The sequence below is a fragment of the Geotrypetes seraphini genome, chromosome 5, assembly GCF_902459505.1.
Source record: "Geotrypetes seraphini chromosome 5, aGeoSer1.1, whole genome shotgun sequence".
Lineage (NCBI taxonomy): Eukaryota > Metazoa > Chordata > Amphibia > Gymnophiona > Dermophiidae > Geotrypetes > Geotrypetes seraphini.
In genome coordinates, this window is record NC_047088.1 from 30,811,945 (window position 1) to 30,828,486 (window position 16,542).

General features: G+C 46.0%; 1 protein-coding gene across 4 annotated transcripts in view; it reads left to right on the forward strand.

Annotated features, from left to right (window-relative positions):
- NRK (Nik related kinase) overlaps positions 1-16,542 on the forward strand; it is a 277,334-nt gene that overhangs the window by 94,610 nt on the left and 166,182 nt on the right. The window contains exons 1-2 of one of the 4 annotated variants that reach the window (XM_033946126.1): positions 5,619-5,687; positions 9,405-9,461. The exons of 1 other annotated variant lie outside the window; for it this stretch is intronic. In XM_033946126.1, coding sequence (XP_033802017.1) covers positions 5,634-5,687; positions 9,405-9,461 — 111 coding nt within the window. In that variant the 5' untranslated portion in view covers positions 5,619-5,633. Of the gene's footprint in view, positions 1-5,618; positions 5,688-9,404; positions 9,462-12,908; positions 13,029-16,542 lie in introns of those variants that run through there. 2 more of the 4 variants (XM_033946124.1, XM_033946127.1) reach the window with 2 other exon arrangements.

Below are 16,542 nucleotides of genomic sequence, written 5' to 3' on the forward strand. Positions count from 1 at the left end.
GTATACCGCGCATGCTGCCCAACTCTCCTTTCATCAGCCCCGACTCTTCTCTGGAGACCCCGACTCTCTTTTCGCCCGCCCCGACTCTCCTTTTCCCCTTGAAGTCCTGTCCCTACCCTGAAAGCCTGATGCCCCACCCCCCGACGTCCGATTCACCCCCCCCGCAGGACCGCTCGCACCCCCACCCTGAAGGACCGCTCGCACGCACCCGCACCCCCACTCCGAAGGAGCGCTCGCACTCCCACCCCAAAGGACCGCTCGTACCCCCACCCGAAGGACCGCTCGCACCCCCAAAGCCTCCCCCCTCTTCCCCCATGGAGAAGCTGTCTACCTTGTTTCCGGATGCCAGCGAGCTCAGCTGTTTCCTCTGCCGGCGGTCCCGCCCCTTCTCTGACATCAGCCGATGATGACCAGCATTTTGCTGACCACCGATGGCATTAACCCTGGAAATTCAATGCCAGGCCATGTCTGGGCACCAGCATGGAATGTCTGGATTTCCAGAGCCAGCTATTGCGTAGCTGGGTAAGTGCGATATTCAGGACTTAAGTGACTATGTACAGTGGCGAGGGTGGTAGAGCCCCTCCATCTTCTCCGCTCCCCATTCGCTCCTTCCCCGCTCCCCACTGCTGCACACGTGCACTCCTTTCTTTTCCCCCATACCTCGCACCAGTGTCGGCTCTTCTGCTGACATCACTTCTTAGGGGTGGGTCCAAGAAGTGACATCACAGGAAGAGCCGATGCTGGCGCGGGTAGCAGGTTGGGGTTGCTGCTCAGGCCGGGAATATTAAAGAAGGGAAGGGGGCGCGCATGCAATAGTGGGGGGGTTGGAGAGGAGGATGGATGCCGGCACCCCCACCAAGATGACAGCCGGGTAGGACCCCACCCACTACACCACTGACTATGTATTACCACATAAACAGGTCCCTCTACTAAGGCAGGCTAACGGATTAAGCGTAAGCTAAGGCACGGATTCTATAACTGGAGCCACAATTGGCAGCCACCCCCAAAAAGCAATGTTGATCGTGTCAATCACTTGACGGTGCCGTTTATAGAATTGTGGCTGTGTCACAGATAGGCGCCAGAAATGTAGGCCAGGGTGACGAGAATCGTGACTACAGAGGCGTCTACCAAAGCCTAAGGGTACTTCTTGCGTTAACCATGCCTATTTGACGCTTAGGCGCCAGTAGGCACCTTTGTAGTCACAATTCTGGCACTGTTTGTGGAGGCACTGTCTTTTTTTAAATGAGATTTTAATTTATTTAGATTTTTATCCCGTCCTCCCAGTAGCTCAGAACGGTCTACAAGTGAACATACACAATGGAGAGTAATTAGACATATAAGAAGTACAATAGGTTTAAATGTTTGGACATACAAGACTGTGTAGTAATTTAAATACAGGGAGTATACAGCAAATTAAGAGTAGAGTTTAAGTATAAGTAGTTTAGTTTAAGTACAAGTTATTTGAGTTTAGATACAATTTGTCAGAGTATAGACTAAGAGAGGACTATACTGAAATTTAGGGAGAAGATAGACAGGGGAGAGAGGAGAGAGGTGGGGCTTAAGGGGGGGGAGTAGACTGAGGGGGTCTTTAGTTGAAGAGGAGGGTCATTACCATTTTACGGAATGTTAATAATGAGTTCTGTTGCCTGAGTTGAGGGGGGAGTTGGTTCCAGAGATGTGGAATGAAGTGGCTGTAGGATCGTTTGTGGGCAGTTTCTGAGAGGAGGGACCTTCCGGGGGGAGTGCATAGGCGTATCTCTGATTTTGAGCGGAGGGTGCGAGTGGGGGTGTAGATGGGAAGCTTGGATTTTATGTAGGAGGGGGTGGTGGAGTAAATTCTCTTGTGGGCTATTGCCAGGGCCTTGAAAGCACAGCGCTTTAAATGACACGACCAAATATCGTGTCGATTTAAAGGCAATTAAACTAATTTTAAATGGCCCCGTTAACTGGCGGCACCATTTACAGAGTTTGGGCCATAAGAATAAAATGGACTGCATGGCAGGTAGCAGGTGCTGGCCAAGTCTCAACTCCAACCCCAAAACACTCCCAAAATAGCCTCTTTTGAGTTTGGTGCTAACCGGTTATAAACAGTAGCAGTATCTGATTAAGTGCTGCTGAAAATTGGTGGTTAGTCTCAAACAGCCAATTTAACTGACCAGGAACCATTTCTGGCTGGTTAAATCGCTTGAATTTGGACCCTCCTAAGTTTCTATTTTCTTGTATTCATGCTTTTTTTTCTCATTTTATCTCATAAGAACATAATAGCCTTACTGGGTCAGACCAATGGTCCATCAAGCCCAGCAGCCCGTCCTCGCGGTGGCCAATCCAGTACCTGGCTAAAACCCAAGGAGTGGCAACATTCCATTCAGAATCCTAAAGAATAGCAAGATTCTGGAATCTCAAAGAGCAACAAAAGATTCCAGAACCTCAAAGAGTAGCTACCGATCCAGGGCAAGCAGTGGCTTCCCCCATGTCTTTCTCAATAATAAGAACATAAGAATAGCCTTACTGGGTCAGACCAATGGTCCATCAAGCCCACGGTGGCCAATCCAGGTCACTAGTACCTGGCCAAAACCCAAGGAGTGGCAATATTCCATGCTACTGATCCAGGACAAGAAGTGGTTTCCCCCACGTCTTTCTCAATAACAGACTACAAACTGAGCTATGACTGAGAAAGGCTTGAGCTAAATTCAAAATCCAAATCCAGTACATCTCTTCTGCTCAGTTAAATTGTTATGAATGTCAAACCTCTTAGATTATAAGCCCTGTAGGGACAGGGAAATGCCTACTGTTCCTGAATCCCAACTTTCCTTGGGCTTCTACTGAAAAAGGCATGAGCTAAATACAAAATCCCTTCCCTTCTAAGATTGTAGAAGAATTGAAAGATGAACTCAGGACGCCAAGAAAGGCAGCACATGATTCTCTGTTGAAAGAAAAAACATGATACATCATATGATAGCAGTACAGCGTTTTCCTCTGAGGAGATTCTTGTTTGGCTTGAAAACTAAGACAGTATTTTTGGCACGGAGTAGCTGAAAAGAATTTTAAAAAAGCAGGATGTGAATAGTTCCTGAACTCTGTGGCGTGGTCCCTTGGTCAGCAGCAATGCACCATGATTGATGACCCTCCGAGCCTAAAGATTGTCCAAGGATGCAATTCTCGCTTGCAGTCTGCAGTACCGAGAGCCAGCTTAAGCCCGTTCCTGTGATTGCTTAGAAACCCAAGCAGCTCCAATTTTTAACAGTCTGTGCTCAGCACTTGTGCAACTGGCTCTTCTTTACATCGGCAGACCTTGCAACATGAAGGACAGCCTAGAGCAGTGGTCTCAAACACGCGGCCCGCATGTGGCTCTCCAGGTTTTATTTGCGGTCCGCGGTCTGGAGGCCATCATTCTCTTCCTTTTGGAGCAGCAGCCGGCTCATTCGCTCAAAGCCGCGGGTTGGCGGCTCCTTGCGCTATCCACTCTTGCATCGGAAGCCTCTCTGATGTCACAACATCAGAGAGGCTTCAGACGCAGGCGCGAATAGCTGCCACCTGCGGCTTTGAACGAACGAGCCGGCCAGACACGCTGCTGCTCCAGTGGCGTACCAAGGGGGGGGGGCGGTCCACTGTTCTCTTCCCTGAAGGGCCGACCAACTCTGGCGGCCCGTCGTCAATTCTGACATCGAGAGGACGTTCTGGCTAGCCAATCGCTGCCTGGCTGCCCGGAACGTCCTTTCCGACGTTAGAATTGACATAGGGCAGCGAGAGTTGGTCGGCTCCGTGCAGAAGAGAAGCAGGGATGGCCTGTTCCCGATAGCAGCAGCCTATTCCGCGGCGGCGGTGGCATGGGAGAGGGCAGGAAGGAAGAAAGAAAGAAAGAAAGGTGGGGTGGGGACAGGGAGCCAGAAAAAAAAGCAAATCTTATTATCCTCTGGGATTCCGGAATCTTGCTATTCTTTAGGATTCTGAATGGAATGTTCCTACACTTTGGGTTTTGGCCAGGTACTAGTGCCCTGGATTGGCCACCGTGAGAACAGGCTACTGAGCTTGATGGACCTTTGGTCTGACACAGTAAGGCTATTCTTATGCTCTTAATCTATCTTGGACAGACAGACATGACATAGAAAGTTGAGGATGCAGAACCCAAGGAGGAGCGTTAGAAGTTGAAAGCAGTCTCAAAGAGTTGAGTTGAGTTTTAACTTGGACTTGAACACTGCCAGAGATGGAGCCCGCTGTAGGGATTCAGGCAGTTTGTTCCAGGCATATGGCACAGCAAGACAGAAAAGATGGAGTCTGGAGTTGACAGAGGAAGAGAAGGACACAGATAGGAGAGACTTATCAGTTGAGCAGAGCTCGGAAGCCTAATTGTTCATTATCCTGAGGAAGGGATGGTTGATGTCTTGTTGACGAGATGACGGTTTTGCATGAGGTGGGGCTCTTTGTGGTTCCTTTAACAGTTAAGGGAGAGATTTGTAAACTATGGAGAGTTTTGCCTCGTGCAAGGTTGTCATTTCTTTGGTAGGACATAGACTATTTTTTCTGCGGCCCTCCAAATACCTACAAATCCAAAATGTGGCCCTGCAAAGGGTTTGAGTTTGAGACCACTGGCCTAGAAGCACAGTCGTAACACCTTCAGTTTTTCTGGTATCAGGATGGTGGCCAGTGCCTGCCTCTCCTCTTTCTAAAATCAGTGAACATCCTGCAGCGTGTGAAGGGAGCTGTTTTTCAATGCTCATTTTCTAGAATATAATCTGTATAATCTGTAAGATGAGGATGTACACTCTGCTGAATGGAGCCCGCCTTTTAGTATTATGTCCATCTTAATATCAAATAGTTCACAGGCCAGAATGATTTGGACCACATTATTTCAGAACATAAGCATTGCCATACTGAGGCGGACTGCAGATCCATCAAGACCAGTATCTTGTTTCCAACAGTGGCCAACCCAGGTCCCAAATACCAGGCAGAAACTCAGAGTAGCAACATTCTAGAGCTGAGATTATGATGTCATAATGCCTCATTCCACCAATGCCTAAGAACCAACCTCATCAGTGATGTCACAATGGCTTGATTGTTCTATACTTGGCTCACGTAAGAACATAATACCATAAGCATTGCCATACTGGGATATACTGAAGGTCCCTCAAGCCCAGTATCCTGTTTCCAACAGCAGCCAACTCAGGTCCCAAGTACCTATCTAGATCTCAAATTGTAAAACAGATTTTATTCTGTTTATCCTAGGAATAAGCAGTGGGTTTCTGCAAATCCATCTTTATAAAAGCTAATGGACTTCTTTTTTAGGACGTTATCCAAAGCTTTTTTTAACTCTGCTAACTGCCTTCACTGCATTCTCCAGCAATGAATTCCAGAGTTTAATTATAATTATTTGTCTTTGGCTAAATATTGTACCTTTGTCGAATTTCCCCAATGTCTAAACATCACACATTTCTTCCCTTTACCTTCTGTACATGCACACTGTAAGCACTCTTCCCTCTAAGCTGAGCAGGAGTCCTCCATCTACAGTCCTGCCAGTGGGGGGAGCTGTTTCACTATCACATTTTCAATAGTGAGAGACAGGCAAGTTCAGCAGGACTCCAGGGAACCTGCCTATCCCTAGAGACTAAAAGCACAATATTGAAGCACCACTCCCTATGGATAGTAATGCAGTCGGAAGACACCCTTTCAGTTTAGAAGGAATAGTAACTGTAAGAACATTAAAAGAAAAATAAATTGCATTTATGCTAAGCTTCCCCTGCACTACAGTAATTACCAGTGTCTGTTACTTCCTATAGACAATTTTTTTTCAAAACTGTAGGTTAATTAATGGCTCTGTTTTTCAGTGGAGAGTGGAGAAATAGCCTAGTGGTTAGAGCAATGGGTGGAGAACCAGGAAAGCCAGAGTTCAAATTCCACCACTGTTCCTTGTAGTCTTGGGCAAATTACTTAACCTTCTATTGCCTTAGGGAGTGACTGTGAACTCCCTGGGGCAGTGAAGTGCCTACTGCAACTAAATGTAACTTTCCTTGAGTTACTACTGAAAAAAAAACCCAGCTTGAGTTAAGTCCAAATTCCTTGCCTTGTATTGGAATGTATGAACCACCTTCATGAAGAGATTCACCCAGGCGGAGTCCAGCAGTTATAGCTTCTCAGAAAACATACAAGTCTGTTAACAGAATTGCAATAGTGAAATGATCAAACGCATGCATAAATACAATCAATGAAGTCGATTTGGAGATAGCAAACTGAATACCTGAAATAGGAGTGACATGATTATAGTATCAGAAATATACATAAGAACATAAGCAATGCCTCTGCTGGGTCAGACCTGAGGTCCATCTTGCCCAGCAGTCCGCTCACGCGTTGGCCCAACAGGTCCAGGACCTGAGCAGTAATCCTCTATTTATACCCTTCTATTCCCTTTTCCAGCAGGAAAATGTCCAATCCTCTCTTAAATCCCAGTAACTAAACAGTACAAGAGAAGAATCATATATAGACAGTCCCCGGGTTAAGAATGAGTTCCGGTTTTTAAACTGTTCTTAAGTTGAATTTGTATGTAACTTGGATCCTGTACAGTACACAGTCTATAAAAACATTAAACAAAGTCCTCAAAATAAAGTACTGTAGTTTAAATAGAAACAAAAGATAGGAGGTTTACACTTATTTGTGTTCTTCATCAGTCCCACTGTTCCCTCTCCACCACCACATCCAACATTTCTCCCTCTCATCTCACTCTTCTCCATACATCTGTACCTCAAGCTTCTCCCACCAGCGTGTCCAATATTTCTTTCTCCCTCCCTATACCCAATTCACCTGCTTTCTTCATTTCCCCATGAGCACCATCTCTATTTCAATCTCAGACACCCAAAACCAACAATTCTCCCTTTCTATTCCCTCCCCACCTCAACATCTCTTTCCTTCACTTCTTCCATTCTTACATATGTCCAAGTTTATGCTCCCCTCCCTCACTCCATTCTGTGTCCCATGTTCATGCTCCCTCCCTCCTTTTTTCTATTCTTTGTCCAAAGTTTGTGCCCCCTCCATTCCTTCTGTGTCCCAATGCAACCCTGGTTCTCCCTTCCTATGCTAACGCAGTCCCTCTTCCTCCTCCCTGCCATGTCCCAATGTGCCCCTCGTCATCCCCTTCAGTACCACATCCCAAATTCGTGCCTTCCGTGTTTACCTCCTCTGGCCGGCTCTCTCCTCCCAGCCGCACTTCTCTTGGCAAAGCTACAAGCTGTGGCTTCTGCACGCGATCTGCTGGTCTTCACACAGATAGCAGTTGAGGAAAGTCTTTCTTTAGCGTTTAACACTACATTAAAGAACAGCTAGAAAAAGTAGCTCTACAGAGCATATTTTTTTACAAAGGTCTTTTCAGTTAGGTAGTTAGAAACTGCTCTTTTGTTTAGTTGCCTTTCAGTTAAACAATAGTGCTTAATTAAAGGGAAAAGTAAAAAGGTCAGGATCAGTGCGGGCAACTCATTCAGGAGGTGTACTCCCTTAGGGAGAGTAGAAGATGTGGATCCCGCGGATGAGCAGACTGAATGGGCCATTTGGCCTTTATCTGCCGTTATGTTTCTGTTTTGATTTTTGTGTCTACAGTGTGGTCTTGTTATTTGCTGGGGTTAAGTTTCTAGGAAACCCTGTGAATAACAAAAATGTGAATATGGAATCATTGATCCTATGGAGAAAAAAAAAAAGGGTTAGGGCCTATACTTTTTTGCTATCTAATACCATAAAGTTATCATTTTGTGTACCATTCTTGAAAAGAACAGCTTGCTTATTATATTCTGCATGTTATAAATGTATTTTATACATACTCTTTTTTAAAAATATTTTAATTTAGAAAATTTATGCCCAATACAAATAATACAGCAAGCTGAAACACCTCACAACCTGAAAAAAGTAAACGATGAGAAAGTCTACTGCGTGGTTTCTTCGCGTAGACCATAAGAATCCAACGAGAACAAACCAAAACCACACTCCCCCCATCCCACCCCCCCTCCCAAGCACTCCAGTGTCAAAAATTCAGAAGAGCACTCCGGGCTCCATGGGACAGATTGCCCCAAACAGGGGTCCAGAATCTCTCCAACGACCAGGATCACAATGTTTACATACTCTTTTTTGTAAAAACAATCTTTTGATGTAAAAATACACACAGCTGTATGGATATCTTCATCCTCATGGGAATATTCTCTGTATGACCGTGAATAGTGAAAATGGGTTACACTTTATTTTACATGAATAAGCAAATTCGCTAATAAGAACGCAATGTACTTGATCTCTATTTTATCGTTTTTATCTCTACAGTCTATGTACAGTAATACCATTAATATTATCCATAGCAAATATATGATGTATACACACCTGCCTGTAGAAGCTGTGGCCCAGAGTCTGCTCTTTCCGGAGCTGTGTGGCTATACATGGGATGCCATCGATACAGATAAGGGTATCGATTACAAACTAAACCTGTGTGGCGAAGTGCCTAGTACAGAATGTGGTGGAATGAACGCCAGTGCGATCTGTGCCCATAATGTAATCAGCAACACTTTTATGCCTGGGGGTTTTATGTTTGCTTCTTCCACATCTGTATTTCTGGATTAAAACCATTCCTTAGGGTCCCCGAAGAAGACGTGTTTGCCGAAACAGGACCGTGTTGGATCCTTTTTCATCCACGATACATGTGGATTGTTATTGACCTATACAGTATTTCGATAAATAAAGCCTGCATCAAGAACATCATTTTCCAGTCTCTTTTGTTTCTATGTACATACCTACCAGCGATCTTCATTATAATGGCAAGAATTAACATCATGCTTTTTATTCCGCATATAATTTATATTGCAAAGATAGTATGGCAATTATGTTTATTATGCTTAATGGGTAATTGTGCTTATTGGCCCAGATGCCCTATAGGGCGCAGAAATGAGCAGCCACTTACAAGGCGGCTGCTATTTGTTGTCATTCACGCAACTGCGCTCTATATAGAATTGCGCCTTTGTGGAAGATAGGCACCAGAAATGTAAGCCAGGGTTTTCTGGGCCTACTTTTCTGGCGCCTACCGTTGCTGGGAATCGCGCCAACTTAGGCCACCTAAAACTACTTCTGGCATTTGCCACATCCATTGTGGCGTTCGGCGGCCTAAAGCACCTATGTAGAACAATTCTGGTGCAAATTATTTAGGCGCCAGCAGGTGCTTTACGGTGCCATTTTATGCCATTTTAATTAGCGTTTGTTAATTAACGTAGGCGCTGGACGCCGTTTCTAGAATTTCCCCCATTATGCTGCAAGTATCAGGCAGATTATTTGTATCTCACCCTGGGCATGTAATCAAATTAACCAAAGGAGTAATAAATCCCTTATGTCTCAGCCTTATACAACTCCTGCTTCTTCAACTGCACTTACAACTATTGCTCTTGTCACAGGGTCGCCATGTGAAGACTGGTCAGCTTGCAGCAATCAAAGTGATGAATGTCACTGAGGTGAGCACATGTCCCTGATTTTTTTTTTTTTTTTGCAAGCCTTAGACATTGTGGGGGTGATTCCATAAGGCACCCTGAGAACATGCAGTAGGAGCCTATTCTGTAACAGGTTTGGGGGGGCCAGAAACAAAGAGAGGCGATGATCCGCAACCATTAAAAGCAGCACACCAAATCAAAACACGCCGATGGGTGTCGAGAGACACCATTTATTTCAATCAAATACCTGACTTGGCCACGTTTCGTCCCAACAGGCTGCATCAGGGGCAAAGCTAAAAGGGGATAAAAGCAAACTTTCTCTCAAAAGCAAGTGTTTGTCTTCAAGCAATGTGCCCCTCGTCCAGTAGTATAGTAAAGGGAAGGGGGCGGACCACCCAGGGCACCACTTTGGTGCGGGTGCTGATGCCTCTCCTTCCCACTCCTGCTCCTTCCCACTCCTCCCCTGCCACTTGAGTGCCTTCACTTTCCTCCACCATATCTCTAGCTCATCACCTCGGTGCTCCCCTCCTGACGTTATTTCTGGGTCCCACAACTAGGAAGAGACGTCGGAGGGAGAGCCGATACCGGCGCGGGCAGGAAGTTAGAGATGCTGCTCACTCTGGGGAAGTTAAACAGGTACTGGGAAAGAGAATGGGTGGGCGGGCGTGGGGGGGGAGCAGAAGAGGGCGAGGTGGGGCACCACCGCCCCCGGGCGCCTCCCACCCTCGCGGTGCCAGTGTCAGCGCCCTGCTGCCAACACTGCAGCACCTCTCCTTCAGTAAATATGCAGAACTTCGTTCGTAGGAGAAATGAAAATGATAAGCTGGGTGTGTAGATTCACAACTCTCCCCTGAAAAGACCCAGAAATGCCTCCTTTTTTTTTTTCCTGCAGCCAAGTTTATGCATGTTACACATGTAGTTTCAGATAGCTGAAAAACCATGTACAGTACTCCCCCGAAATGTGCGGGGGTTCCGTTCCAGGAACCCTGCGAATTTCGAAAAACTGCAAATGCGGTTTTCAGTCTGTAAAAAGGCGAGAGGCAGGAGAAGGCAACTAGGGCGCCAGCGGGTGCAGTAAATCATATCTGGTATGCTCCGGTGGGGGGGGGGAGAGGAGGTGGAATCGGCTGTGAGAAGGCTGATTGGCTGACCGTGGAGGGGGGGAAGAAGAGGAGGAATCGGCTGTGAGAAGGCTGATTGGCTGACCGTGGAGGGGGGGCAAGAAGAGGAGGAATCGGCTGTGAGAAGGCTGATTGGCTGACTGTGGAGGGGGGGGAAGAAGAGGAGGAATCGGCTGTGAGAAGGCTGATTGGCTGACCGTGGAGGGGGGGGAAGAAGAGGAGGAATCGGCTGTGAGAAGGCTGATTGGCTGACCGTGGAGGGGGGGGGGGAAGAAGAGGAGGAGGAATCGGCTGTGCAGAAGGTTAATTCCCTGACTCATTCCCTGTATTTTCAGTCAAAACTGCGAATTCATGGGGGAACACTGTATGTGCATTGAGACAAACTGGGTACATAACACCTTGTTTTATGTGTAGACTCCAGCTAAGCTTTAGAAAATGCCTCTTTACTGAACAAGAAATATTTAAAACCACAAGTATTTTCATGGAGGAAACCCTTAATAATCTATTGAAGAACCAGATATTGAAAGGCGTGTCCAAATTTAAAATGTTGTTATAATTTATTTTTTGATTCCATTTTCTACACAGTTCTCCTAGGGAAGCTCAGAACGGTTTGCATGGATTTATTCAGGTACTCCAGCATTTTCCCCTGTCTGTCCCAGTGGGCTCACAATCTATCTAATGTACCTGGGGCATTGGGGGACCAAGTGGCCCGCTCAGGGTCACAGAAGACAATGTGGGCCTGAACACACAACCACAGGGTGCCGAGGCTGTAATTACAATACCTTTACGATGTTATTATAATATTCTGCAGATGGCATATAGGGGGTTTGTAGCGGAGAGAAATGTTGCTAGATTATAAATTTAACAAGCCTTCCGATCATGGAGAAAATGTTAATTTGAAAACTCAAATTTCAAATAGATTTTATGCAAAATACTTAATTGAGGTTATTGTGTTATATACGAAAATTTTAATTTGTGGAGGAGAGTATGGCGTAGTGATTAGAGCTACAGCCTCATTACCCAGAGGTTGTGGGTTCAAACCCTGCGCTATTCCTTGTAACCCTGGGCAAGTCACTTAATACTCCACTGCTCCGGGTATGTTAGATAGGTTGTAACCTCACTGGACAAATAGGGAAAATGCTTGAAGTGTGATGGTAAAAACCACAAAAAGGTGGTATACAAGCCCCAGTCCCTTTCCCTAGATCAGACAGTTCTTGCCAAAATTCAATTACCATGTGACTCTATGCTATGGATTTGGTATGCCTTCTGAAAAAGGATGATAGGACCAGGGCCAGCATTACAAGGACAGTTGTCCTGGGCCCACATGCTATGAGAGCGCAAGCGCCTACATCTCAATGGTTGCAGCCTACTTAATTGATTTTGTATTTTACTGTAATTGTTCAGGTTTCCCTCCCCTCCCCTCCCCCTTTTTACAAAACGATGAAAGCGGTGTTTAGCACAGGTCAGTACACTGAATGCCTTGCCCTGCTCCCGACACTTCTATGAGCATCGGGAGCAACGCAGAGCATTCAGTGCACTGGCCTGCGCTAAAAACTGCTTTGCCGGTTTTGTAAAAAGGGGGGGGGGGAGGTTAATTTGTTAACCGCATAAGGTTTTGCGGAATATAAATAATTTTAACGTTATGGTATGTTTCTGATAGGCATTTGGGCCCTGTTTTGTAATTTTGCCCTAGGCCCTGCATAGCTTTTTTAGTTGGGTTATTAAAAAGCATGAAAGCCTACGTCATCAAAAGTACACTTACCTTCCCCGATCCCTTTTACTAAACCACGATAGCGGTTATTAGCGTAGGGAGCTGCGTTGAATGCTCTGCGCTGCTCCTAACGCTCATAGGACCTCTATGAGCATTGGGAGCAGCGTGGAACATTCAGTGCGGCTTCCCGTGCTAATGACCACTATCGCAGTTTAATAAAAGGGAGGGATAGTTATGCAAGATTCCAAATACTGCCACCGTTTATTTGCTTTTGTGTCTAGGCCAGCAGCACCCTCACCACTTGACCCAACACCCCCCCTTTGTCCACCCAGCTTTAAAAAAGATCTCTTGTGTCTCGTGGCAATCTCTCACCCCCATCCCCTGCATCTGCCCATGTCTTTCTCCCATGTCTTCATCAGTAGTGGCAGAAATTAGGAAGTTGTAGAAATTACAGAAGTTGTAGCAGATGCAGTAGAGAGAAGGCCCCAGGGCAGGCCAGAGGCAGCCTGATTTAATTACTGCTACTGAAAGTGAAGACACACAGGTTTGGAGGATTGCCAAGGGGGAGGGAAAGCGAGAGTTACTAGACCAGGGCTGGGCAACGAGGGCCGGAATCCAGTCGGGCTTGCATCCTCAAGAAGGAGGAGCAATGCCCACTCAATCCTGCCTGAGCATCGTCATCTTGAAACATGGAGGCATCTGACTCCACATGCAAGATGGGTCAGTCTGCTTTTATGGCATCACTCCTGCATCGTCATGGTATGACTGGGAGGAGAGTGTTGGGGAGTGAGAGAAGTTGGAGTAGGAGGTGTTGCTACGCAACAGGGATTTTTTTTTTTTTAATGTTGGCTAGAGACTGGAGGCTGGATCAGGGACAAGGGTGCCACTAGACACCAGGAATGTTTTGTTTTTAAGTCAGGGAAGGAAGTCAGATAAGGCCAGGGGAAGTAACGGGTGCTGCTAGACACCAGGGAATTTTGTACTTTTAAGTCGGGGGGGGGGGGGGGGTTAAATCAGGAGATGGGGGAGTGCCATTTCATATCAGGGGAAAGGAAAGGGTTGGATCACGTCAGATCAATGAGCTGCTAGACTTACCTGCCATTTTGCAGACCCAGGTAGCTTTTTTAATGTCCCTATCCCTGTGAGTGCATGAGTGGCAGTAATCTGCATGCTCATTGAATACTGAATCCTGTGTATAATATTTTGCAGAAAGCTTGCAATAGAAGCTGTGTGGTCAGTGGCTCTAAAGCAGGGCTTTCTGTATTAACACCTAAGAAAGAGGCAGGGACTGAGAGAAATGTTAGATTATTGTAACATCATTTACCTTGCCAATACTAAGAAAAATATTAACAGATTGAGACTTATTCAAAACACCGCGGTGAGACTTATTTTTGGATCTGGTCTCCAAAGGTTAGTCAAAAATGTATTAAAATTAGTCCAATAAAAAGATCAGCTTAATTCCATTTTCTATTTACAAACTTTTAGCAACGCAGCTACAATAAAGGGCATGCACCTTTTTAGCGCGCACTAACCCCCGCACTAGCCGAAAAACTACCGCCTGCTCAAGAGGAGGCGGTAGCGACTAGTGCGGCCGGCAAATTAGCGCACGCTATTACGCGCGTTAAACCGCTAACGCGGCTTTGTAAAAGGAGCCAAAGTGTTTTCTATTTATAAACTTTTGTCAACATAGCTACAATGATCTACATGATGTTTTTCTAAAAGGGTCAACTTTCTTTTCAGTATTCTTCAGTGCCTGAAGCTAGTCGTATAAGTATGACTATGGGGCTCATTTTTTTTAAAAGATAGATGTCCAAAAGACAGCATAAACCAGCACTTGGACGTCCAAGTGGACATTCTCAAAACAGACTTTCTAGAGGTCTTTCTGGTTGTTTTGTCTCCTGTGTCTCCAAATCTTAAGGGGGCTTGTTAGAGGCTTGTTTTTGGCAGGCTTAGGGCGGGCTTAGAACTTGGATACTCAACTGGGATTACCAAACCTTTAAAAAAACTTTTTTTTTTTTTTTGACGTTTGGAGCTAGACCTGTTTTAAAAGCGTCTAAACGCTAAAAAGGTGCCAAACTGACCAGATGACCACTGAAAAGATTAAGGCATGAGCAACACCCTCCCACCACCCAAAGATGTGATAAAAACTGTACATTCTAGCCTGTATTATGAGGGGGTGCTGAAAAGTTCTCAGCCCAAGCAGCTTCAGATACAGCCATTTGAGCTTAGAGAGCAGTGGGGCACTCTTAAGGGTTCTCCATGGACAAGCAGTATAAGTCAGCCCCACTTTTGGTGACGTCATCTACGTTCCCAATTCGGACTTGCTCTTCCAGAGCTCAGGTGAGGCTTTTGGGAGCCTCATCTGAGCATGTGCAGGTAGTCCTATGCTGAGGGGCGGGAAACTACGAGGTGACACCAGGAAATTATTTTTCACTGAAAGAGTGGTTGATCGCTGGAATAGTCTTCCACTGCAGGTGATTGAGGCCAGCAGCGTGCCTGATTTTAAGGCCAAATGGGATCGGCACATGGGATCTATTCACAGGGCAAAGGTAGGGGAGGGACATTAGGGTGGGCAGACTGGATGGGCTGTGGGCCCTTATCTGCCGTCTATTTCTATGTTTCTATGACCCTCACTAATCCGTTTAGTTTATCCGCCCTCCCAAACGGACGGATCACGCTCTCCATTCAAAAGAACAAGAAGAAAAGGAAGAAACAGAAAAGAAAGAAAACAAGAGAAAACAAAGGCAGAAAGAACAGAAAAACCAGCAGCAAAACCTGGCTTCAAGAAATGCCCGGACTGCAAAAGAAAAATGAGCTCCACGGACCCCCACGAGGTGTGTATCCGTTGCCCCGGGGAAGCTCACCTCATGACTGCCTGCCCTCAATGCCTAAAAATGTCCCCGAGGGCTCGAAGGAACCGGCTCCACTCCCTACAGAACCCGGGAGAAGACCAGCGGAGGAAGGAAAAAACGCCTAAAACTACAAGAACCCCTCCGGCACACCTGACCCCCAACAAGAGCCTCCCCGGGACTCCAAGCTGCAGACCCGACTCACCTGCAGCCTGAAGACGCCCAGCAACAGCATGGCAGACTGCTCCTGAAGCTGTCCGGCCTGCTAAAAGCATCCCCACCGGCTGCCCCGAGGATCGGGCCACTTTCCGGCTCACCAAAGGTCTCCCCGATGGCTGCCCCGAGGATTGGGCCACTGTCGGGCCTGCCGAGAGCCCCCCCCCCCGACGGCTGTCCCGAGGATCGGGCCACCCGTGGGAGCAGAAACTACAATGGCAGCGGCCGAGGGTCTCCTATCCCCTCCGCCTGCTTGCCCCAGTGCGCCGACAGTGCCATGCACCGATATAGCACGGCGATCTTTATATTTGAGAATGACTAAAAAAAAAAAAATGATAGACGTACTAAGGACCAAAACGTCTACATGGGTCTTTAAAAAATATATATATATAGATGTCTTTCTGTTTTTGAGAATGGACATTTTCTCTACTGGATTTCTGGACTTCTTTCCCAAAACATCCAAACTCAGACTTAAACATCCTATCAAAAATGCCCCCCACAGCTCTTAATGCTTCCTGTATTCTCTCTCTCCCTCTCCAGCCTGGGTTTTAACTGTTCACACTTTGCCTTTCTGTAATAAACGAGAAAAGATTTGTTTTCCTTCCTCTCTCTAGTTTGTGATGTGTTTCCAGAGAAAGCACACAGAAGATTTCCCATAGCAGCACATTGCTCCCTCCGTGTTCCATCACATCTTTCTTGCTCACAAGCCATCCAATCCTCTGTTCAACATAAAAATCGAGAGACTATTGTATCCTCTGTGACAGCTCCACGGAAGAGAACATGTCAAAGATGCAAATAGCAGAAGCAGAGGTTTTTTTAAAAAAAAATTCTGGAAGAGGAGTGAAAGGCAAAGTTAATTGGCACTATCCAGCAGGCATTTACAAAGTTATGTCACCATTATAACACGCTGTCAGAATACTTGCTAGGCAATGGCTTCTGTTCCTTGTTTGATCTTCATCTTGCTCCGTGCTTATAGCAGCTCACCTGCTCAGCAAATTCCTATCACAGACAAAACATAAAAGATGAAAATGAACTTATCTTCCTCATATTTTGGTTCCTATGTAATAACAGTAAATTATGGCCCATAGTAAGTTAGCCCTCTAGTCTGATCTAGTTGAGATTCTTCTCTAGTTCTCTACCACTTTGGCAAGAGCTTAACTATTCTCTGAGTGAAAAAAAATATTTCCTCCTATTGGTTTGAAAAGTAT